Raw genomic sequence first — 17,584 nt, 5'->3', positions numbered from 1 at the left:
GCAGCTGATCGATGTTTCTCTCTCATCGATGTTTCTAACTCTCTATGTCTCTCCCTTCCTCTCTGTAAAAAATCAATAAAATATATTTTTTTAAAAAAAGAAGAAGTTCTAAAAGGTCATTCTTAAAAGGCCAAACCAAGGCACAGTAGTTAAAACGTTGGTAGGCAGAGAAGACCCCAGGGGTCACCCACTCGTATGCTGACCTCTCTCTCATGCCCGGATCTGGCTTTGTCTTCCTCTTTACATTTTGTACAGAGGGAAAGGGGGCAGGAGGCTGCGCTACGGAGACCACAACCCCTGCAACGACTGAGGATTATACTGGGTAATGTACCGGGGGACATGCCCATTTCTCATCAGTGTTTCAATAAAATACATCCTTCCCATACTGGTAAAAGAGATAGGAAAACGTTTCACTGGAGAGATTCAATCTGTGTAACATGACTATTGGTCCATGTATCAACGTCGATTTGTCTACAGATCCTAAGAAGGCATGCAGCGGGGCACGTGCATTTTAAAGTGTTGAGGGGCGACAGAAAACGACGAGCCGCACAGATGTCGGAGGACACACCTGACGCCACGTCCGTGAGCGGCGCGTCGGAGCTGGTTCACACCGGCTCTCCAGAGCCAACTGTTACATTTTCAGGAATTCCGAGAGAGCTCGTCGCGGAGTGGCCCGTTAAACACCACATTGCATTAACATACAATGAACGGCAGAGGCAATACTCAAAATTCATCTCTTCCTAATTATTTTACTCTCTACCATTATCTGTGCTCTTGGGGTTCTACACATCTGTTTATCTGCCTGGTGGAAATATGAGATAATGGCGACCCCTTTCCAACACCGTGCCCAGAAATGTCACCTTGGAAGTTGGACATGGGCCATGGGAACTGACAAATGTCACCAATCAGGGCTTGGTACCAAACTGGGAAAATGAATGTTATACCTTTACCGCAGCCCCCTGAACCAAGCCACTGGCCCAGGAAAACAGGTTGTAAGGGGTTTATAGTAAGCACGAGCAAACGTTTACTTGGAAGATGGCTAGGATGAAGAAGCAGAGGAACATGCGTCTGTCTTCAGGAAACCATTCTCAAAACTGTGTTAGGGTTGAAGGTGCTTGTTTTCTTTCTCGATTTAAAGCTATAATTATCCTGTAAACATGACTTTTATTACAAATACCAGTTATGAAAGCGTCTGTAACTTCATGGAACAACCTGTATGCCATGACTTCTAGACAAAAATAAATGTGTTGACTAAATTGAGACATAAGTTCTTAAGAGTGGGCGACAGAGATTCCCTTCCTCGCTCCCGGCCCGACGTCGGTCTGTTTGCTTACCTTCTCCTCAGCCTTGGCTTCTGCCTCCATCATTGGCCAGAAACTGCTCTAAGGCAACCACTGACCTCCTCACGGCCATGTCCTCAATGCTGTGACCCCGGCCTGGCTCGGTGCCGTCCCCCTGCCTCTTCCACGAGACTGAAATAGAGCAGAAATCCTACCCTCCACCTCAGCCCCAGCCTCGCCCCATGTCTGGCACCTTCTTGTTTGCAGAACCCGTGGCCCGAGTTTCCATTTCTGTGACCTTGAGTGTGTCATCTCACTTTTCTGGGTGTCTGTTTTCTCAGACGTGAAAGGAAGGTGAACTGTGTGTGGGGCCCCTTTTTTCCCTTAAATTTGTTAAGAGCTCACCTTTAAGGGTCTTGAGGGGGTTGGAACTCTCCCCACTTCACCTGAGCAAAGGGAGCAGGTATGTCCCCTTTGCTGCCAGGCAAACTCTTGGGTTTTCGCTTTCTCTTTGGTCCTTGGGCCCGTGCCCCAAAACTATTCCTTTGCCTTCTGTTGCTTCTTGGCTTACAGCCAGGTTGAGTGACCTTGAGGGCACTGCATGACCACCTGCCCAAGCTATGCGGCCGGGATAAGGGGGGCTGCATAAGACATGCCCACAGTGTTCAAAACTCCAGTGAGCTCTGCTACATTCCCATCCTTGAGTTACGCCTTTTATATCTTCATAAAGTTTCTCCCCTCGAGTCGATCCCCTTCCACTCATTGTATTGGATCCCCTCAAATCTAAACTTCTTTTTTCCATAGAGTTGCAGGAATCAGAACCAAACAGTGTTCCACAGGCCAGTTCCCACTCCGGCATTACGCGGTTTACAGAGGGGAGGGATCACCTCGCTAATGGCTTGGTGGCATAAAGATCCCATCAGTCAACAACATTCCAGTTCCCACTCTCACCTGGAGGTCACAGCTTCTGGGGCGCCCCAGCTCATTATCCAAAACACTGACCGTCCTGCTCTGGCTTTCTGGCTCACTGTCCGCACGAGGTGTCTGCCTATTGGGTCAAAGGCCCCAACGGGCCGCAGTCACCTCTGAAATTAAAAGGGGAAAAACACATCCACCTTGGGCATCACACACACAAAGAGCAGTCCAGCCACACGCACCGGAATGTTAGATTAGTCAGCAAACCATCAGAAATGAATCTAAATGATGTAGGGCAGAGTTCAGTGAGAAGTCATGGGATAAAGGAACACACTGGGTCCAGGCTGATTAAAAAGATAATTAGCTGTAAAAATAAGATTGGACCTGGTTACCCTTCCGAAGGGCCTTCCAGGGACGGCACAGGCCCCTCTGGGCCTCCTGCATGGACTCTGGACGGGCCGCTGCTCTCCTGTCTCTTTTACAATCCCAGCTGCCACAGTCCCAGGAGGAAAGAGATGGCACGCACAAACTGTTTTCTGGAAGGACTTTGGAAAAGGGACTGTTGACAGGTGTGAGGCAGGAGCAGACAGCCAACCAGGGAGGGGGCACCCCGGAAATAGAGACCATGCAAGGTCTCTAGGGGGCTGTGATCAACCAGAAGAGGGCACGTGAACAAGGGAGTGGGGCCACATGTTCAAGCACGAGTAGTCACACGAGGAGGGGCCACACTGGAGGAGCCCCCAGCCCCCAGCCCCCAGTGAAGACTGAAGGGATGCGGCCAGGAGCCCCCAGAAGCTGAGGAGGCAGGAAGGACCCTCCCTGGAGCCCTTCGAGGGACCACAGCCCCCGACACCCTGGTCTCACATTCTGGCCCCAGAGCGGGGAGAGCACACGTTCCTGCTTGTCTCGGGCAGTCTGGAGTCCTGGGAGCAGCAGCCTCAGGAAATAGACCCCTCCTTGCCCCACCTTTTGGGGCTTTGACTGGGTTCTGGGAACAGCTGAGCCCTGTGCCCCGGCACAGGAGACCCCCTAGACCTCTCGCTGTGGGGCTCACAGGGAGGTTCATCCCTGTGTCTGTGCCTCGGCCCGGTCTCCCGCTCCCCGGGGCTCCTCGGCGGTGACAGTGCAGTGGGCACACCAGGGCAGGCTGCTTGGTGGGAAGGGCAGGCATCGTGGCTCAGGGACTCCTCCCCTTGCCCAGCCCCCAGCCCCCAGCCCCCAGCTGCGGGATGATGCAGGGTATTCCCAGCCCCGCCCTTACCTCCCGGGCCTTCCTGCTAATGAGTCCGGCCTGGGGCTCGGATTCTTGGAGCACCTGGGTTGACAGGAGCCAGTAATTGGGCTGTGGTGCCCATATTCTAGACGCCAACACTGAGGCTCAGAGAGGGGAGCAGAGGTCCCTACCCTCAGCCCACCTCCCCCTCAACACAGTCCAGCTCACAGGGGGCTACCCCAGCTGCTGCCTGGTTGCCATGGTGTTAGAGGAGGAGGAGGAGATTTCTGAGAAACAATCCAAAACACACACCAGCTTCCTCACTTCCTCTCTCCAGCTTCAAAGCCTCCTTTTGTGCAGGTAAGCGGGGGACCTCTTCCTGGCCAGGCAGCCAGGAGCAAAGGTCAAGGAGGCAGAGGGTCCACGTAGTGGGTTCTGGGACCCCAACCTCACCCAGCAGATTTCCTGGACCTGGGCTCCACGCCCTCCCACCGTTCCCAGACCAGGCAGGCTGTTTCCTGCCTCCCTGCATTCCTACATGCAATTCCCTCCACCTCGAATGCCCTTCCTCATCCTTCAAATCCCAGCTCGGCTTTAACTCCACTGGAGAACTTCCCCTGAGTCACTTGGGGCTCCCCCTGCATCCTGCACCCACCCCAGTCACAGCTGTTTTCTTGATGATGCCCTCACGGGGCTGTGAGGTCTTGGGGATGCTAGCTTTGCCTTTGTACCCCAACCCCTGACACAGACAGGTGCTCAGTAATTCCAGAAGGAAGGGAAGGAAGCAAAGAAACACCTCATAGGGTTGGAGAGGATCTGGCCCATGAGCATCTGGCCCAGGGCTGGGCACGGAGCAAAGCCCACTCACTCCCTTCTTGCCGCCTCCACTTGAGCCTGGGCTCCAGCACCTTCTGCCTCATCTGGATTGGAGCCGGCCCAGGGGTCATCTCCATACCTGTAGGCCTGTGTCTGTTGCCCATTAGGATGCAAGGTAATTACACCAGGATGCAGATGTGCACTTGACTTCATAAGGAGGTAATGTGTTTGGGAGAAAGACCTCCATTCTGGAAATTTTAGACTGTGCAAACTTGCAAGGGCTGAGGGCTGACCTTCAGCAGGGGTTTTCAAAGGGTTTTCACACTGAATACTTTCTGCAAACAAAGACTTACCTGATGGCCATTATATAAAACAGATGGAAATTAAGCTCCTTGGGGCCAAGTGGTTAAGTGTTGGGTGTTGAAGGCTCGCCTGGGAGAGGAGACCAGAGTCCCCTTCGCCCTGTAGCTCTGGGCCCCAGGGGAGATGGGGGTTGGGGTTAGTGCTGGTGATGGGATGGGGCGGCCAGGAGAGAGGGAGCCCTGGGGAGAGTCCAGTGGCTGATAGTTACTAACTGGTACAGAAGGGCTTTAGTATTTTCAGAACTGTGTGTTCATGCCCATGTGGCTGGGCCAGCGAACTCTTTCATAGCAAGAAGTCAACAAAAAGGAAAATATGTCCTTGGAAAAAATCATGACTTCAACCTTTAATGTTGTGTTTCTATTTTTTTTTTAATCTTGAAGGGATATTTTAGGGGAAGTACCTCTTGTCTAGAGGAAATATTTATATGAATTCAGCAATTCTATCAACTTTTTTCTTTTGTGAAATTCGAGTAAAATTAAAATTGTATCCAAAATTATTGTTATGGTTTTTTGTTTTTTAAATATTTTTATTGATTTCAGAGAGGAAGGGAGAGGGAGAGATAGAATCGATGAGAACCATTGATCGGTGGCTGCCTCCTGCACGCCCCCTACCGGGGATAGAGCCTGCAACCTGGGCATGTGCCCTTGACCGGAATTGAACCTTGGACCCTTCAGTCTGCAGGCCGATGCTCTATCCACTGAGCCAAACCAGCTAGGGTGATTGTTATGGTGTTATAAAAGTATCTCTAACCGCCCCCCCAACACACACAAAAAAAGATTAAAATAAGATTGGGCTCCAGCCCAGTATTTGTGTTTGTGTGTGTGTGTTTTTAAGAATTTGCTTTTGACAAAGATAAACCGAAGGATCTAATACAGTCATGTTGGAGGAATTCAGCTGTTCTTTTATAGGAGTTGAAGAGCCAGAACAAAGCAACAGTCAGTTTCAAAGTGCAGCTCAACTCCCCCTCTGTTTGTTGTTCTGTTCATAAACATACAAGCTATTTTCTTTCATCTGCACAGGGCTCATGCAATATGGAGAATCCATAATAGGCTTAAACCAGATTTATAAATAAATGCGCAGAGTGGTGGTCAAGCCAGAGATCTTTGGTCCTAAGAAAAGATCTCAATGTCCCCGGCTGGAATATTTTTTAAAAGAAGAATCTCTTCAAAGGCCTAAAAGCCAACTGACTTGCCAGCGATAAGGAAGAGGCATCTCTTCCCTAAACTGTTAAAACCCATAAAGGCGTTTGAGATGCCCAGACAACAGAGAGGTCTAATCTCCACATGGGGAATGGGAACGATTCTCCATGGATGGCTCACTGACTCCATGTCCAGATACGGGGGGGCTGACGACAGGGGAGGTGGGGAGCTGGGAAGTGATGCCAGAAAACTCTATTTGGACCGGAAACAGCGACGCCAAAGGTGCTGTGAAACCGCTTGCCTGAAATATTGTTTTGATAAATAAGCCATATCCTTGTGGAATTGAAATCTCCAACTGTTCCACTGGCACGGACATCTCTGCAGTGACAGCACATGCCCCAGATTGTGGAGTTAACTTGAATTAAATTTCAGACGTGGGGGAGCTGAGGGAGGGGTGGTGGCAGTGGGAGGGTTACGAACAGTATGCTGGGGCTCTGATGTTGTCACAACCAGATGGCTTCAACTGTATCATTTAAACAAAAACAAACACGTCCAGAAGTAATGTAACCATGACAGGAGAAGCGCCGAGTAGCCTCACCAGGACCTGAAATCCTAACAGCTCTGCACCCTCAGTCAAGTCCACGTTAGAAATTCCATAAAGATTGAAAAATCCTAGAAGGGATCTTCGTCCTGCCAGAAGCCTGGTGCCAGGATGCCATCCCCTCCCTGAGGACATAGTCCTCGAACTCAGCAGCCCCAGGCCCACTGCTCTCTGTGAGGAAGAAAGCAAATCTCAAGTCTGGTTTGTCTTCCGGGAGCCTCTGGAGAGCAAGCAGCAAAGGCGCCTTCCCAGAGCTTCGCTCCCGCTGTTCCCCCAGGAAGGAAGCTTTACCTAGAGCCCATAAACACTTCAGAAAAGAAACTTCCTACGCTTACTGACAGTCTTTTCAGGGCTCTACATCAGAACGGTCACTCAACCGTTCTGTGATCTTAGCGTGTCACGTGACTTCTCTGGGTTTCCACATCTCTCCTCTATAAAACGGGAAGATGCTATCACTTGTCTTACCGAACATCAAGCTGTTGGGAAGTTCCGATGAGACACTGTGCATGGGAGGTTCGCTGAAAACTTGAGAATTGCTGAGCAAATGCAGTCACCTGAGGGACAATGTGGGTGCAGGAGACTCTGTGTATGCGCTGATCCCCAGAACTGTGTGCTGATCTAGGAAGTGAGGACCACGGAGGCACAGGGACAGCAGCCAGAACTTGGAGAACTGGGCGGTTCCTCACAGAGGTGATGCTTAGAAGGACAATGAGAGTGCAATGGATTGGTCGGTGTCCAATAAGCAAATCCTGTCTTTGATTATACTGATAATAGATCTTATTTACTCCATTCCAGGGGTGGCAAGATAAATGAAAATTAGAATATTTGCAAAGACTAAAGTCACTGAAGGGAATTGGAAGGTGAAATATGTAGAGTTTCCATCTAAGGTCAAATAACACATACCTTGGCCACATGGCCAATGCATTTCCCAGTGTATCCCACCTTCCGACCTGCGCTGCTATGACCAAGGCAGAAGAGGAGCCCAGAGCATTGCTGGGAGCTCGCTGGGAATTCAGACATCACATCAAGTCAGTGACAGAACCAATCAGAGAGAATAACTTCCCTTTACTTAATGTCCACATTCATGTCCCCTTGATCTTTTTCTATTTCACTGGGAGGATATTGAGAGTAGGTCTTAGAATGTGTAGGGTGCAGAAAGCCCACTTCCATTACCTGTCTTGGTAGAGGCAGGAGCCTGATCCCCAGTAGGATGTAGATTGTGAGATCCTCAAGGACAAGAGACTGGCAGATGCTGGTAGCTCACCAAGGAACCTGATATTAGGGAGATGTAATAAACCCCACCGCTCAGACCTTTCAAACATCTCTGCAAACTGCAGGATCAAACTAGGCCTTCAAAATCCCTTACGGAACTCAGACCCCAAACACCAATCAGATGAGTGAAACAAAAGACCAGAGATACCACACAGTACAAAATAGTCATTATTTATATTTTCAAAAAGAAAAAAATTAACATTTGGAAGTTCTCCCCTGTAGGAAGAGGAGTGAATTGGAAGGAACAGGACTGGCTCCTATGCAGGCGCAGGTACGAACAGCTGAGCAATCGGGGCTGGAATTTTTTTCACACAGCGTTAATAATAAAATTTCCTTTTCTTTCCTCTTCTTTTTATGTTTTGTGTTTTTGTTTGTGTTGTGTGTTTTTTTTTTATAAAAGGGGGGAGGAAGGAGAAATAAAATCAGAGAAAAATGCCAAAAAAACATTTTCCACAATATCTAAAAACAGCTATAGTTCTTGTCAAGACAGTATGAATTCTGGGTGAATTATTTTTTTCCAGTTTTCAACACCAATAAAGATTTTTTGCAAAAGCCACCACATCAGAACACTCATCTTCCAGATCAAATAACCTCCTTCCCCTTTCGCCTTCACTTGTCGTTTTTCATAAAGGGATAAAAGGATGTATTCTGTTCTTGCAAACAGTAAGTGCTAACAACAAGAGAGCTCTTCTGATACTTGTATGGTGGTGAGAAGTTTTCGCAAATATCCAAGTTTTAGCACAGTTGGATGGACTGAAATTTCTCTCAATATAAATAGTACTGGAATCCACAAACTGATTTTTGAGAAATTCTGCAAAAATCCTTTCTTGTTTCCTTTTCTTCCCCCTTCTCTTAAAACTAACTGTCCTTCCTTTTTTTTTTTTTTCCTTTTGCTCCAGGCACCTGACGATTTGTTCTGCTCAGTCAGATGCAGGCAGGTTTCTCCAAGTACCACGGCAGGGATGTCCTCAGGGCCAGCGCCTAACCGAACCCCACAGGATCAAACTCGGTCAGGCCAAAGGGAACACAGTGACGCAGCAACAGGGTTTTCATTAGGTTGAACAGCCCCGAGTCCCCGGCCCTTCCCTCCCCCCACTCCCCCCAAGTTTGTTTAGTGCTGTTTTAAAAGTCTGGGGCCGAGATGCAGTCTTTCCCCACAGCAGAGTCAAAGCTCCACAGATTGCGCTGTCTACCTGGTGGTCAATGGCAGCAACAGTGGCTGCTGCTTCTGGAAAACAATCGGAGTCTCAAACAGGCGGCTCTTAGGACTGCTTCAGGCGCTTGCGTGGGGGTCCCAGAAAGGGGCACTGTGCCGAAGCCAGAGAGCGGTAAGCCTCAGCCACCAAGTGGGGATGTGACACCACCATTGCCTTCCACCCCGAGGTCTCCAAGACGTCCGAGGCGTGACTAGGAGAAATGTGAGAGATGGGTTACCAAACGAGGGAGTGAAGGATGGGTTACCCAGCCGCCTAGACAGCCTAATTTCCCAGTTTGCTGTAAAGGGTGTCAATGCAGGAAACACTCAGACAGAAAACCCTTAATATGCATGAGACCTTGCTTGATAGAGGGTATGCAGACCGCTGACCAGATTGTGGCTGTTGTGACTCTGAAAACCAGGACTTACAGCTACTATATTACTAACTACAAGGTGAAATGCCCCTCAGGCTAGTCTCTACACTGTCAAAGCTCTTTACATTTTTAAATCCTCACCCCAGGATATGATTTACTGATTTTAGTGAGAGGGGGAGGGGGATGGGGCGAGAAACATCAGTGTATGAGAGAATCAACGATTGGTTGCCTCCCATACACTTGCACAGGGGCTCGAACCTGCAACCTTTCCGTGCATGGGATGATGCTCCAACCAACTGAGCCACACCTGCCAGGGCTGTCAATGCTCTTTATGTTGCGAATGAAGAGACCAGAGACAGCGTGGAGCTTCCACCCGGCTCTGCCATTTCCTAGTGCCCTAACCACAGAGCAGATCAGAGCCTGGGGCCTATCTGAGTGAAAAGGAGCGGATACTAACCGCACTTCCTTGAATGGGTCAATCTACAAAGCACCAGGCAAGTGTCCACCACAGGCTGAGCACTCACTAGGACCATCACTTGGTGGTCTCTTTTTCCTCAATCGGTAACTCCTTCGAAACAATCTTACAAACAGCCTTAGAGGGCATCGTTTCCTGATTTGGGGCATTTTCTGTGATGAATAACGCTCACTATTTGCCTGGCCACCTCTTAGACCAGCGGTCGCCAACCTTTCGGGCCTCACGGACCACCAGTGATTGGTGGACACCGGTTGGCGACACTGTCTTAGACCCATCTCTGAGGTGGTTGTGAGAACTGTTGTGAGGGTTTTATGAAGCCTGCTCTTTTTTGGGTTTTCTCCAACTGCTGTTCCCCCTCAGGCAAGGGAGTAGAACATGCCCCACTGAGAATTACTTCAGAAAGTAATATGGCCAGGTCATTTGTCATTTAAGGTTGAAGGAACAGATCTACTGGAATGAACATTTCTTTCTCAAAACAGTATTTAATAACCTCATCTACTGATGACCCCTTCTCTTTTCCCCATTCCACAATGGACCATTAGATATATTTTACTAACTCATAAAAACACACTTCTGTTCACCCAGAGATCTGCATGCCTTTCATCAGGCCAGTGGATGTGAAGGAAAAATGCTATCATTGGGGGAACACAGCTTCTCCCGGCCAGCACATTATCATTTTCATCAATCTGATCACTACAAGGAAGTAAAACACCTCACTCAGCAATCAAATTAGACCCATGAAAGCAAAACCATCTTCCACACTGTCAAGATGAAGGGAAAGATGAAAACTATATTTACTACTAGAAGTTAATGAAGCTTCTCGTCTATTTTATTCACTAATTCAAAGTCTTTTCATTTCTCTAGCTATCCCAACTACCCTGAAAGAAGAACTTTGAAGATGCCAACTCACTAGTTGATGAAATCCACTGCCTGCGTTTTCAATTGATCTGCGCTGTGGAGGTCAGCCAAGATGAGAATTTCTGCGGCGTTCTCCACAGAGAGGTTACTGCAGAGGGCATCCTCACACATGACCTTTAAGCGCTCCAGGGCATACTGTAAAACACAAGCACTGCTGTCAGAGCAGGAATAGCTCTGGGCTGACGGCTACTGAAGCTGTACCATCATGTAACGGATACCTGAACAGAACTGCGCAGACTGTGAGAAGGCTAATACTGCAATTACAAAACATAACCATACTCCAAATGCTGAGATGAAGACAGCTAAAATAACGCGCATACCTACCAGTCCAGTTCTACAGTATACCTAGGAGAAAAATGGCAATTATGAAATAGACCCACATCCTCACGTTTACCCTGTCCCGATATTATTCAAGTGTTTCTTAAACCATCACTCCCCACCCGCACAATGACGGATCACCCTGCTTCAGGTCACCAGGGACATGACATGTTCAGAGTCTGCAATCCTTCCATTCAGAGCCGCACTCGTGAAGCACAGTCGCCGGCATGGCAGGGTATCCCGACTGGGCCACGGGGCTGTGGAAAGGAGCCCTGTGGTGACTTCCACCAGCATCTCTGCCACTAGTTGTTCCTGAATGAGGGTCAACCTCAGCCTCCTTTCAAACAGGGGATAAATGGAGTCCTATTTTATTGGGGCTGAGGTTAAGATTCTCAGGGTAGAAAAACAAAGCAACGAAGACCCTGGGATCCAGTTTCAGTCTAAAAATTCCTCCAAGCAAAGGGTATAAATGTTTTATAAATGGAACTCTAGGTTAATATTGGGCACATTTCATTTAGTTGATTTGTTTTGACACAACTGTATTCCTTTCTCTCAAATATGAGATTATGAACTTACTAAGGAACTTCAAGGATAAGGAGGAGGAAGGCATAAAAGGAGGCACAAAATAAAATGTCATTAATCAGTTTACAGGAAAGGGGTTTGGTTGAGGGTCTCCAGTCTCCCTACAGGTCCCATCTTAAGGAGCCTAAGAACTCAATGGCACAATATTCCTCTAAGCTGAATCATGGCAATCAAACCTGGCCAGTTTTATTTTTATGAATTCTGGGTGAGGAGGCATATCTGCTGGCACTATGATCTCCTGCAGCAAAAAGAGAATTTTATTGGTTTTGGTGCAGCTTTAATTTTTACATTTGAGTAACTGGAAAACAGTTTCCATGGAAAACAGGAATGACACTAGACAAGCAAGAAATTAGGTTTTTGTTTTAAAAGGCTGGAAAAGGTTTGGTAAATGTTCAGTTTTTACACAGTGCTGCACAGAATATTCCTCTTATCCTTTCTCAATACATTCTTTTAAAAGGACTTTTACTGTGAATAGCTCTGATCCCTACTGCATAATTAGACAAAAGTAGCCACTGCTGTCCCTTGGGAGACAAAGTTTTTTTCTTAATTATACTTCTGAAAAACCTGCCTAATGGCAGTACTTACCCGAGAGATTGAAATTGTGTCTCCCGGCCTGGCCAACGTGTTTTGTTTTGTTTTTGGTCTAATTACACATGTCCCCAGGAGACTGGAAAAGCTCAGAAGAAGCTGTTGCAGCCTCTTGGGTAAATTCTAGATGTTTAGATCCTTCCATGAAAGATTTCTTATTCTGTTTTCCTGAAGCTTACAAGGAGGTATAAAGGTAAGAATATTTTCAAATAAGCTTGGAGCAAAGAGTGTCTAATGGGAAATTCTGAATGGAATTTGAAAACACACCCTTCAGTTATTTCTCATTCATAAATTGAAAGTATTGCTGTGATTCAACTGCTTTAGCTTTTAAAATCCCAAGTTAACACATTGTACCGAAAATACCATCCTTAGAATGTCACTTCAGGCTGATCCCTATGCTCTGAGCTCTTACAATAGTAGGTTCCCAGTAAGTTCTCTGGTTGAGGAGCAGAAATGAAAACCCAGGGACACAGATGTCTAACCCTGACTCTAAGAATATACAACTCTGAACCTTAGTATTTCTGTCTAAAAAGTGGGCCTTTCGATACTACTCATCCTTATGGGAACTAGAAGATGAGAGGGAGGTAAGTGCCTGTGTATAAGCACCAAGTGACTGCTTCATTGAAAACTAGAGGGCAGATGAGTCAGAATCACTATAAAATTCGTATTTATAAAAAGCAGGTATTGGGCGCTAGCCAGTTTGGCTCAGTGGATAGAGTGTGGGCACTCAGACTTAAGGATCAAAGGTTCGATTCCAGTCAAGGGCATGTACCTTAGTTGCAGGCTCAATCCTTGGCCTGGTGTGAGTGAGTACAGGAGGCAACCAATCAAGGTGTGAGACACATCGATACTTCTCTCTCTCTGTCTCTCCCCCTCCCTTACACGCTCTCTAAATATCAATGGAAAAAATATCCCCGGGTGAGGATTAACAACAACAACAACAAAAGCAGCAGGTATTGGGCTGTGTGCCTTCCACTTCCTCGGAGCTCACATTGTATAGTTCCTTACTGTCTCCACTGGAAGCAGGTTTCTCTGGTCAGAGCTGAGCTAGACTGAAAAGGTATGGGATGTTCGCATTGCTTAACTGTACTAATTCAGTCTTGAAAGGTAATATGCAGGATAAGTATTATTCAATCCTTTTCATCTGCAGCATTGATTAGGGTTTACATGCCTTATCCTCTACTAACACTCCAAAATGCTGATCAATAAAGACAAAGCCTCCACTGTAAATACAGGTACTTTCCTCTGTCCTCAGGGGTGCAAAGGAAAGTGGAAGGAGACTAGTCCCATGAGCAAAATCCTGAAAAGGCGCTAGTGCCCTTACGTCAGAGCCAGAGCCTCAGATGGGCGCTGCAGCATCCTGGCAGAAAGAAGAGACACTTCCAGCAGAGAACCATCTTTCTCATCTACTATTGGATGGGTTTAAGTCCTTTGACATTCTTACCGCAACCACCCTTCCCAACACAAGAAAAGCTCCCACAGGATAAACAGTAATCACACACACAACACACACACACACACACACGCACACACACACACACACGCACACACACACCCGTCATGCTTCTTTAGACCAAGGGCTTGGAGGACAGACAGGTCACTGAGCTCTCTTTAATGTATTTATACAATGAAAGTTTCCCAAAGTGTGCTTTGGGGAACACTAATCCAGGGGTGATCTTTCAGGAAAAGAATTCCAGAGTTAACTAAATTGGAGAAATGCTATGATAGTGAACATGAACATACTAAAGGTTCTGAGAAATCCTGCAATAAAATAGCAACAATACACAAAACCTCGCATTTCACTTGGTTAAACTCAGTGTTTCATTGGGATTGAGCCTGCAACTGAGGTACATACCTTTCCCCCCACCCTAAGCTTATTTTGGGAACCACTGGTCTGTTGTTTTAGGTAATCACATTTCCTTGCTAAGATCCACATTTTCATTTTCACACTTTAACATTTCTCAAATCAAAATGTATCTTACAATCAAAGTATACATTTACTGTAGTAGTAGCTCTCATTTCCCAAAGAGCTATTAATCATCTTATAATTTTGAATATTTCAAAAACTACTTAGGGGAAAAGTTAAAAATGCTAACCAGGACACTGGGAAAAAGATTATCCTCCTATTGAAAAAGTTCAAATAAAAGTTAATGAACCCAAGAACATTTTATAAATTATAAAGCCAAATTATAAAGCCAAAATGTCAGTCTTAAATATCACTATGGTTAAATCTGAGAGGTAATTTAGCAGACTTCTTCTTTTCCATAGGTAGAGTGACCATATATAATTTACCATTCAAAGCAGGATGCTTTTGAAAATAAACAGGGTGCTATCAATAATTGGGCTGCAGCACAAGTATAAAACAGGACTGTCCCGCCAAACTAAGATAGGTGCTCATCTTACTTACCAATGCAGCATAGAAGCCTTGCCACGAAACTCAAGAAGTTACAGAAACTCCCAGTTTTGTGATTATTTTTCTATTCCTATCTCACCTTGTCAGCAGCTGCCAGCAAATCATCAGCCATTTTGTCCAGGTTCGGAGCTTTCCCCGTGTAAATGAAGCACATCATTTCCTTAAAAACTTCAGGCTCCACATCATTGATTTCAACCCGATTCTATGCCAGAAAAACTGGAAGTCAGAAACATTCCAGCAAAACAAATTCCCTAAACAATTTTCATGATGTTAAGCTCTGGTGAGGAGAGAAGCTTGTATCATTTAAAAGCTAACATGAATGGAAAAGTGCTCTTTGCCATATTTGATTATAATATTCTCCTTCATATGTACCACCTTTGTTTTCAAAGACAACTATAGCTTTCTTTTTTTAACCTTTCTTTTCTTGAGTAGAAACACATGTCTGATACCCTCACCCCAAACCCTCTGGATGATCTGCCTGCGAGAGAGTGAGTCTCCTTTACCTAGAATCCTTCTGGACCACCTCTCTCCACTCTCACAAAGTGTCCCTTCAGGGAATTCGTACTCCATTTCAGTAACACAATAAGATAGTTAGGAAAATAAATCTGCTGCCAAATTGGAAAACTCATCTGAATCTAGTCACCTAGCTAGAAGACATATTTTTATCCTGATACATACCTTTTTGCTCTCCTCCATTTCATGTTCAAACATGGCACTAAAAACTGGAGAACGAGCTAGAAAGTGAATGGCAACAGAGACAGGTGTGGTTATCACATTGTAATCACTTGGCTCTTCTGTTATGTAGAAGAGGTCACTTTCCTTCCTGTCGCACTGGTATAGGAAAGGGTCTTAGCCTCAAATTATGTCAGAATTATAAAATTCATTTCTTTTTATATTATACCAATAAGTTAGTAATTACAATACATAGTTAAAAAAAGAAATTGCTACTTTCAAAATAATTTATTAGCTAGATTCCAAACATTCATGTTTTAATGAAATTACTCAAATTTATTATATTCTCTGGGTAGATTTGGGGGTTCAAATGGAAGGTCCTTTAGGGTCCTAAGCAGGATGTCTTGATACCTACATTTTTGCCTGGAAAAAAGACACCTACTTTCCCCACTTCCAGGAACCACACAGCAAGGAGGCCCAGAACAAGGCTCAACAGCATCCACTAACTAGATGAAATGCATGCTCATTTACGTCAGGTTTTCTGGTCCTTCCAGCCTTGCATTCTCAACAGAGATGGTAACTTTCCAAAGAGGCAAGAAAAAGAAATCTTAGGGATTACATCATTTGTAGCCCTTCAAAGCTCAACCCTAATAAAAAATAAAATAAAAGATAAAAAAAAAAAGCTCAACCCTACCTAACAAAATCTTATTCCTTAGTATTTAATGTCTCTCATCGGGGGTAATTTAATTTTTTTCCTTAGGGGTGGGAGTAATGAAAAAAGGTTAAGAAACAGTGTTCTAAGTCATGCCCAATTCTAGTCTAATGAACACTATAAATAATAAGTAAACTTAATTTCAACCATGAAAGTAATAAAATGGCTAAGAACTCAAATCTTATCATGTTGTCCGACAAATCAGGGATTTGGTGAAAGTGAAGACTACCAATCTCTACCTGAGAGAGGAAGAATAGATGGAATATATACAGAACTTTGAGCTAACAAGTAACTGGAACTTTGACCTATAGTTTATGTTAGGAAGGACTAATTTTAGATCTGCCATTTTTTAATCACACAATCTTGGGCAAATCACTAAACCCTTTGAGCCTCAATGTTTTAATCGATTCCAAAGGATATTAATTCTCCTTGTTCTTGTCTCAGAAGGGCTACAGACTAAAAGATACTAAATAAATACATTACAGAAATTGAAGACTAAAGGGCTGGTGCTTTTCATAAAGAGGGAAGGGGCCAAAGCAGTGATTTGCTTAGAGGGTCATCATTGGCTAGACAGACGCTGAGGTTATGAGAATAATAAAATCACCCAGGGAGAATAAACAGAATGAAAAGAGAACTGAGGGAACACCAACGTTTAAAAGGATGCGTGAAGAAGAGGGAGGCCACACATCAGAGGTAGCCAGAGAATCAGAAGTAAACTAGAATAAAGGAGCCAACTAATATATGAACGAGAGTCCCTCAAATATAAGAACTAGCTGGCCATATTACTTTGGAAAACCGCTTTCATTGCATGTAGATGAACTGAGGATAATGGGGGGAGAGAAGTTGAAACAGTAAATATGCTAACTTAAGAAATTTAGTTCTGAGAGAGAGAGAATAACTAGAGGGAGAAACCTGAGCCTGTTTATAGACTGAGGGTAAACAGGCAATAGGAGAAAGACAGTTGGTGAAGATACCAGATAACAAGGGTGTAAGTGGCAGAGTAAGAAGAAGAAGGCAGTATGGGATATGAAACAGAACAGAAGTAGAAAGTACAGTGCTCTGGACACAAGGAAGAATACCCCTTCCACGGAGAATGCAGGGAAAATGCAGGTAAGGTGAGAGGCAAGAGCTAAGGGACAGGGCCTCAATTTTCTCTTGGAAGAAGTAGCAAGGTCCTCTTTTAGGAGTTGGAGATTAAAGGAGAGTAGTAAAGTTTTGAAGTAGCTGTTGTTGAGAAAAAGAAAGGGAGCTGACTAACTGTAGGAAGAGTTCTTGGCAGTGCCGAGGGCCTGAGTATGGAGCGCTAACCTAAGAGTTGATGACTTTCTTTAACAATACACAGTAACATCTAGTTCAGAGAGGGAACAGAAAGATGGTTAGATTGAGACAGAGTGAGGTTTTGCCAGGTGTGTATTTTAGAATAGAGCTGAGAATCTTGGTAAGAAATCTGTTGCTGAAGGTTCATGCTATTTCCTTCTATGTCTTATGGCCTGAACAGAAGTTTGTGGCTGACTGCTATGCTTTCACGTGAGGTCAAGTCAGCCCTGCCTTATCAGTTCCCCTCTCTGTGTCAGTCTTTCTGGTCTCAAAGACAAAGGGCCTATTATTAGAATAAGACCTGATCCTCCATGTCACTAGCAATATTCTTATCCTTCTAATATGTTTATATGGAAGAGAGGGCTAAGATCTCCAGGGCGGTTCTAAGATCTTAACTAGAACGTAGTTTATCCTGAGTCCA

General features: G+C 45.4%; 1 protein-coding gene across 3 annotated transcripts in view; it reads right to left on the bottom strand.

The window, feature by feature from the left end:
- Positions 1–8,703: 8,703 nt before the first annotated feature.
- The window catches only part of SPOP (speckle type BTB/POZ protein), a 74,741-nt gene continuing 65,860 nt past the window's right edge, over positions 8,704–17,584 (bottom strand). For all 3 annotated transcript variants that reach the window (XM_028128686.2, XM_008153726.3, XM_054709542.1), the window contains 4 exons: positions 15,141–15,196; positions 14,542–14,664; positions 10,554–10,696; positions 8,704–9,006 (listed from right to left, as the gene is read on the bottom strand). In XM_028128686.2, the coding sequence (XP_027984487.1) occupies positions 8,862–9,006; positions 10,554–10,696; positions 14,542–14,664; positions 15,141–15,196 (467 nt within the window). In that variant the 3' untranslated portion in view covers positions 8,704–8,861. The remainder of the gene's footprint in view (positions 9,007–10,553; positions 10,697–14,541; positions 14,665–15,140; positions 15,197–17,584) is intronic.

The sequence above is a fragment of the Eptesicus fuscus genome, chromosome 20 (genome assembly GCF_027574615.1).
Source record: "Eptesicus fuscus isolate TK198812 chromosome 20, DD_ASM_mEF_20220401, whole genome shotgun sequence".
NCBI lineage: Eukaryota > Metazoa > Chordata > Mammalia > Chiroptera > Vespertilionidae > Eptesicus > Eptesicus fuscus.
The sequence above is the reverse complement of the archived record's forward strand: the minus strand, read 5'-3'. Positions and strand labels throughout refer to the sequence as shown.